Source organism: Telmatherina bonti (genome assembly GCF_933228915.1).
Source record: "Telmatherina bonti genome assembly, chromosome: 10".
Lineage (NCBI taxonomy): Eukaryota > Metazoa > Chordata > Actinopteri > Atheriniformes > Telmatherinidae > Telmatherina > Telmatherina bonti.
The window spans coordinates 12,347,531-12,354,520 of record NC_136628.1 but is presented as its reverse complement, the minus strand read 5'-3'; the positions used below and the strand labels follow the sequence as shown (position 1 = coordinate 12,354,520).

The 6,990-nt window shown below is 39.6% G+C and overlaps 1 protein-coding gene across 2 annotated transcripts in view; it reads right to left on the bottom strand.

Moving 5' to 3' along the window:
* Window positions 1-3,691: 3,691 nt before the first annotated feature.
* slc37a2 (solute carrier family 37 member 2) overlaps window positions 3,692-6,990 on the bottom strand; it is a 22,766-nt gene continuing 19,467 nt past the window's right edge. Inside the window, exons 14-18 of one of the 2 annotated variants that reach the window (XM_079247599.1) lie at window positions 6,592-6,665; window positions 6,431-6,509; window positions 4,547-4,644; window positions 4,332-4,396; window positions 3,692-4,185 (exon numbers count right to left, since the gene is read on the bottom strand). In XM_079247599.1, coding sequence (XP_079103725.1) covers window positions 4,170-4,185; window positions 4,332-4,396; window positions 4,547-4,644; window positions 6,431-6,509; window positions 6,592-6,665 — 332 coding nt within the window. In that variant the 3' untranslated portion in view covers window positions 3,692-4,169. Of the gene's footprint in view, window positions 4,186-4,331; window positions 4,397-4,546; window positions 4,645-6,430; window positions 6,510-6,591; window positions 6,685-6,990 lie in introns of those variants that run through there. The other variant, XR_013771471.1, reaches the window with a different exon arrangement.

Below are 6,990 nucleotides of genomic sequence, written 5' to 3'. Positions count from 1 at the left end.
ACCCCCCATTAAATCAATATGCAGAAAAATATTGCAGGAACCAATATTGATTTTTTAAAAAATGCACTGATAAATGCACTATTTTAGGCTTTTAAAGTATTTTCTGTTAGAATTTTACTCCTGCATGTAAAACTACAAAACGGGAACTGACATCGGATCATGGAGACGGTGTTGTGATGAAAAACGCAACCCTGCTGTGAAATACACCTAGTTGCAGGAAGCGCAGTAACAGCATCTCACCTGTAGATGGCGTGAGTTTGTTTTTTTTTTTTTGTTTTTTTTAAGGGTAATGATCTTTCTATCTATCTATCTATCTATCTATCTATCTATCTATCTATCTATCTATCTATTATTACCCTTTAAAAGAGACACCACGCCATCTACAGGTGAGTACAGGCTATCTCCGTTACTGCGCTTCTTGCAACTACATGCTTTTTTCAGCACAACAGCGGCTCCCAGATCATACGTTGCTTTCTTTAGATTCAGTACTAAAATTCTAACAAACTACAACAAAAGCACAATAATAGTGTATTTATATGTGTATTTTTATTCAACATTGATTCCTACAATATGTTTCTGCATAAAGAGGGAATCTAACCCACAACATGCTTAATTAAAAGAAAAAAAAACACCATCTGATAATTAAAGTAAAGCAGGAAAAGAAAAATACTTGCTGATATAATTATTGATGATGATGACTCAGTATCATGCATCTGTGTCAGGCTTACATTTTCAGAACTCCCCAGATGGAAACATATTCAAACTTAATCTTTATGTCAGGTGTTGCGATGTCAGATTTCACCTGTTAGAAAGAAAGGTGTTACTGCTTATTCGGCAGAAAAAAGTAAAAATAAACAGAGTTATGAGATTAAATACACAATCAGACCAATTTTGAACAAATCTTGGGAATTTAATTCCATTAATGCTCTCCAATGAAAGGTCAGCAGGGTCACAAAGGCAGGCAGGACAAAGTCCAAGACAGATGTTCTGAATTATCAGGCTGATGTTTACTTAATTTTGTTTTACATTTTGTGTCTGCAGCCATCAGCCAAACAACAAAAAGGCTGCTGGAAAAATCTTTTTTCAGGAACGATGAGAGAAGAATCATGTTTGGGGAAATCCCTGCATGCGAGCACTGGCAGCTTAGCTTCTTTGTGAAACACGGTGGTGGCAGTATCATGATTTCAGACGGGTCAGGACATCTTACCATCGATGATGGAACGATGCATTTGAATTGTAGCTGGAAGACGTAAAGGAAAACAACACACAAGCAAATAAATGAGGCTAAAAAAGAAAGACTGGTTTAAGAACTTTATGTTTGGATGGACGAAGTCAAGCTAAGCTTCATCCATCAGAATGTTCTGAATGAGGCTGAAGAGGCTCATGGTCAGAAACCCACAAACATCCTGGAGTTAGGGAAACTCCGTAAGATGATGTTCACACAACAGATGCTGAAAGCAAACCATGCTTTTCCAGCATCACCTGTGTTTTATTGGGTATTTACCTCAATTTTGGACAACCAAGTTCTTACGCATCACTCATTTAAATCAGTGTCGCGTCAACTTTTGTGAAAATCTAGTTAATGCTTTCTTTTTGACAAAGAACATGTCAAGCCTGAAATGTCAACTGTACAGTAAATTAGCAACCGAATCCTGATGACATGTTTGCTTTTGTAGAGCTGCACTCTGATTAAACCACAATCTTTTATCGACTTTTTCTTCTTTATAATGATGACATGATGATTTCTGCTCATATTAACTGTAGCTACGTAGCTGTGTGGGTCATGTAGAACTGGGCTTCCAGTCTCCAGAGGATCCACATGCTGCCACTAAGCTGTGTGAGTCTGACACGCTGCCTGGTTTCACACCTCCACAATCCTGTTTAACTTGTGTGTAAAGTGGTTTTAAAATCTGATGTCCTCTGCTTACATTCTGTATTTCTTTTTGCCTTATTGTTTGTTATCTGAATAAATTTAAAGTGTTTGTATTGAGGATATCTTGTTATAACCTGAAATTTAAACAACCAACATAAACCATCCAACATGTTGGTTTTTTTTCCCCACAACGGCACAGATTCAGGAACTCTGCAGAGATCAGGCTGTTTCATGCAACACCAGAAAGTTTTTCTTGTTTTCAGACGGCTTGTTGACCGTAAGAGGATCCACATGATCACCAGAGCTTCCATTCATCCAAACACGAAGGGACGAGGAAACCATCTTCTAAGTAAAGCCGAGTTCACTGACGTAGGCTGACACTAACGCTGGTTATCAGATCTAAGATTGAAGTCAAACAACTTTCATGTATTTTTTTGCAACTTGTTAAATCGTCCATTTCTTTCTCTTTTTTTGTGATTTTTGTATGTTTTATTTGGTTTTTGTAAATGTGGATGGAACTGATTTAACCCATGAAATCACGAGGATTTTACTTAAAGGCTGCATCGCATCAGTAAAACTGAATCACAGATGTTTTCATCTCATTCCCATCATTTAACACAAGATGGCTGCGAGTGTGTTGAACTATATAGTGTAAACACAGATCTTTCTCTCATTCTATTCCTTAATTCAGTGGTTTTCAAAGTAATTTTGTCTTAATTAAACTTGTTCAGGCATCATTTCCTAATACTCTCACTGTGCTGTGTACATGTATATTCATGTATTCAAGAATTTATCAAATATTTTTCTGTAGAGCTCAAAAGAAGCATCTGTATTAAAAAAAAAAAAAAAAAAAAAAAAAGGAAAACACACCCATCAATGCAGCTAGGAAAGGTCAGTGAATATAGTGGTCAGAGATCAATGAAGACGAACTTTGGATGTAAAGAAAACGTTCCTGACAGATACGACTGGAAAGTTAATAAAAGAGCTGCGTTGTTCACAAGCCAGCTGGTTTAGTTACCTTATAATGTGTTAAAAGCCTCCGAAAGCCTGTAAATATTGATAAAAGCTTTTAAAAACATTTATCTGCACAAGTAATGAGATAAATGCATACATGTTGTTTTACTGGACAACTTTTTACATCTAACTGAAACATTTTTAACTCTAGATCATTTATTGTATCGCAACAGCCTCTTTTACAGCAGCAAGAGCAGGAATTATGAACACCCTTACAGTCTTTCTCTCTCTCTCTCTCTCTATCTGTATATGAGCACGACTGTGTATATATATATATATATATATATATATATATATATATATATATATATATATATATATATATATATACATATACTTGGGCTGTGACGATATGCTTTTGTCCTCAGTTGATTTGATTCGGATGTTTTGGATGCCGACTTGATTTAAATTGCGATTCTCTCAATTCTTCAATATTGCTGATTTTTGTGGACAAAAAAGGTCAAAACTTTCTTTGTTCGTCATTTTTCTTAATTTCAATGAGGAAAAAACAACACCGTAGCCATACCATCATTCTGCTGCTGTAATGCCCAAGAAGACAAGTAAAAAGAATGACAATAAAAATGACAAAAATTTTATGATGGATGTTTTTTATTTATTTTAACAAAAAAATTTATTTTAAAATTGTGAAGAAAAAAAATCCCGATATACGATTTTTTTCATTATTTCCCAGCTGGAGCTGCAGAATACTGGATGCCAGGCTGACGTAGGTAAAGAATGAAAACACAAGTAAAGAACACTCGCTCGGTTACCTTTAAGCATTTTATTCCGTCAGCTACAAAAAGCTTATGTTTTTTTTTTTTTTTGACAGAAGAAATACTCAGGAATTTAAAATGGTTTCTTTTAAAAGGTTGCCATGTCTGTCCTGGAGAAAGATAAAAAACCTGAGCAGAACCATGAGTTATTCCTCCCTTTCATATTCCAGATAAAATCCCTGAAGTTGGAGGAAGAAACGTCACATTACTGGCCAGAAAACGTGAACATGAGACGATGCAGTCACTTGTAAGGAGGCAGACAAAGACCCAGTTAAGAAAACTCACATTATTTACAGTTTAATGATAAAAGACTAATTAAAAAAAAAAGTCAGAATGAGCAGATTAGTCATAAAAAAGCACATCCGTCTCTAATAAGACGTTTCAGAAGGCGTCAGTTGTCAGTATTCTGGTTTGTTTCTGTTCAGCTGAAATGGGAGTCAGTTGGTAACTATACGGTTTCCAGTTTCCTTTCTTTGTGTTTTTGCTACCAGTTTGATCGTGTGAAAGTTTCAAGTTTCTTTAAACCTGCAACAGAAACAAAAATCAGACTTAAGAAAGTTCAGATTTTTATCAGCTGCTGGCTGAAATGTGAGAATATGACTCCTGGTTGGTTGGAAACGATTGAAAAGGCAGGAAACATGCTGACTCGGCTACTGGGGAGTCGCCCTCACCCTCTGACTCGGGGGACACGTCCACACCAGCCCAGGACTTCCTTGTAGACGAGCCTTGTTAAAAACTGAAAAGCAAACGCCATCTGTCAGAGTTTTGCCTAAAAAAACCTCATTGATGAAAACAAATCAGACAAAACCTGAATAAATATCAGAAATAAAGGCTTTGCAGACGGAGGCGTGACACTGTGAGCGACGGATAAAGAGACGTTTCTCACCAAGCAGGCCAGGACGTCAGCAGAGATGAGCATGTAGAAGACGTTGTTCCAGCCGGTGGGAGAAATCACACCAGCAAACAGAGGACCCAGCGCAGCACCTGAACACATCACACGGAACATGTTCGCTCTTTCTGCTGCACTTCCCATCATGCTAACTCCCAGTTTCACCAAGACCAGCATGATAATGGCCATTTTCTCTCTAACTCTCCTGCTTCTCTTCTACCTGTGAATAAATCTGTCCTCCTAATGTGGACAAGGATCTGAGTTACTCAGTAGGAGCAGGTTATTCGTGAGGAATAATCTGCTGAAATGAGATGCATATAACTACAGATGTGCAGCAGTAGAGTTTGTTTAGTCTTTCTGCAGAAGACAAACAGTTTTTACAGTCTGGAGAGTCGCTGAGCTGCATGGAAGGAACAACAAGGCCACAAAAATAACTTGGATCAGGCATATGACTACAGCAGGGATCCTGGAGGCCGGAGTCCTGCAGGTTCTCTATTGGCCCTTTCCATCAGTATCTGCTTGTCTCAACTTAACTCGCCTCGACTCGGTTTGTAGGGTTTTCCACTCGGCTTTTGTACCCGGTTACCGGTACTTTTTTAAAAAAACTCCTTAACCCAGGCTCTAAGCGAGCTGAGTCGGGTTGTGTGTGACGTTGCCTGACTGCATGCCGCTATTGGTCACGGGGTGCATCGAGTGGGGCCAATCAGAGGTCAGGATCAGAGAGTGACATCACTAAAAGAGTGACTCCAACTTGCAAGTTGTTTACATTACAACAAGGAATGGTGCAACAAAAGTCTGTTCCGTGGTCCAACACTGAGGTGGAGACATTTCTTAACTTGGTTGCTGAGGAAACGATACAGAGGGAACCAGATGGAGCGACACAAAATGAAGAAATCTATCCAGAGCTTTGTGATTCAAGGCTACACACGGGTAGCAAAGGAGCTTCCAGCATGGTCAAGGACCATGATGGTCGGAGTGGATCAAACAGACGAGACTGGAAGTGGTTCCAGCAAATGGAAACGATTTATGGTCAGAGACCAGCAAGCAATGGGAAGACAACTGGTGTTGATTCGGCCACTACCGTGTTGGAGAGTGTATTGGTGGGTGAGTGGATTTCCATTGTTTCCATTAGTTATTATTTGGTGGAGAAGAGATAATACATAAATTGAAGTAATAATAACAATGATAACATCTAGTTACTGATGGATGATGGCTTCATACTGACCGTTAACGGTGTGTTCAGACCAAACGCATTTTGAGTGTTGAAAACGCTCCCAACGTTCCTGCCGCTTGTCTGCAGTGAGCAGCAAACGCGGTGGAAAAGAGAGGGGGAATGCGGCGCTTTCCTTCCGGTCTGTCTGAATGATGGTGGATTCAGTAGAGAGATGGTATGGTTTTATTTAATAAATAACGAACGTTATTGGAGAACGTTGTCGTAGGGCAGTGATAGTCAGTGTTAATGCAACAAGAGCCGCACTCAGCAGAGAGCCGCCACTCCAGCCGCTGCTCGCTCTCTTTTTTTGATTTTATTACTGAAGATTAGACACAAAGTAGCAGATATATTTCGTTGTTTTTTTTCTCGCACACAATACTGACGACACAGTGATTTCACACAAACCCCGCCCATTTTAGAGCTGGTACTAAATTGTAATGGAAAACAAACCGGACCAAGCTGAGACGAGTTGAGACGAGCTGATACTGATGGAAAAGAGGCCGGAGTGTCCCAGCTATTTATCCGACATGAGCCGAGCTAGTCTGCGTCTGAGTCGGGCATTTTCCAGCAAGGTCACTTGGAAAACCTGCAGGCCGTCTAGGAACAGGGTTGGTGATCCCTGGACTAAAGGAACTTCACACTAAATCAGAGAACCAGTTAAAAAATACCTATTGATCCAGTCCCATCAATGATTGCAGTCACGGTTGATAACGCCCTGGAGTTCCCCCTCAGACTTTCATGTGTTCCCTGTTTGAGACAAACGTATCCTCTATAACAGCGGCTCTCCAGCCCTGACAGACGGGGTTTCTCATGGGGGTCTGGGTCTTACCAGGTCTGCAGATACAGCAGTAGTGATGAGGGCGTACGGTCCGTTCACCAGGCCTCCGCACACCAACAGCATGGCTGCAAAGGAAAAACACAGCTGACAGTTTTCATGAGGCTGCTGATGAAATTTAGCATCTTGCTAAAGTCAGCATGTTCACACAGATATGTGGTGCGTTTCATTAATAAGCCTCGCTCGTTTCAACATCATGTGATCCGAGCAGAGCCGTCAGTCGATACATTTTTATTGTGTTCATCTCATAACTGTCCTAAATTAACAAACGATTAGTTACATAGTAATTATGGATTTTTTAAAAATCGGTTTCTAAAGGAACCCCAGCGGGATATTTTCCTTTAGTTCTGCTGTTTTGCTTTTTTACTGGAAGTTAAAGGAACTTTAGTAGTT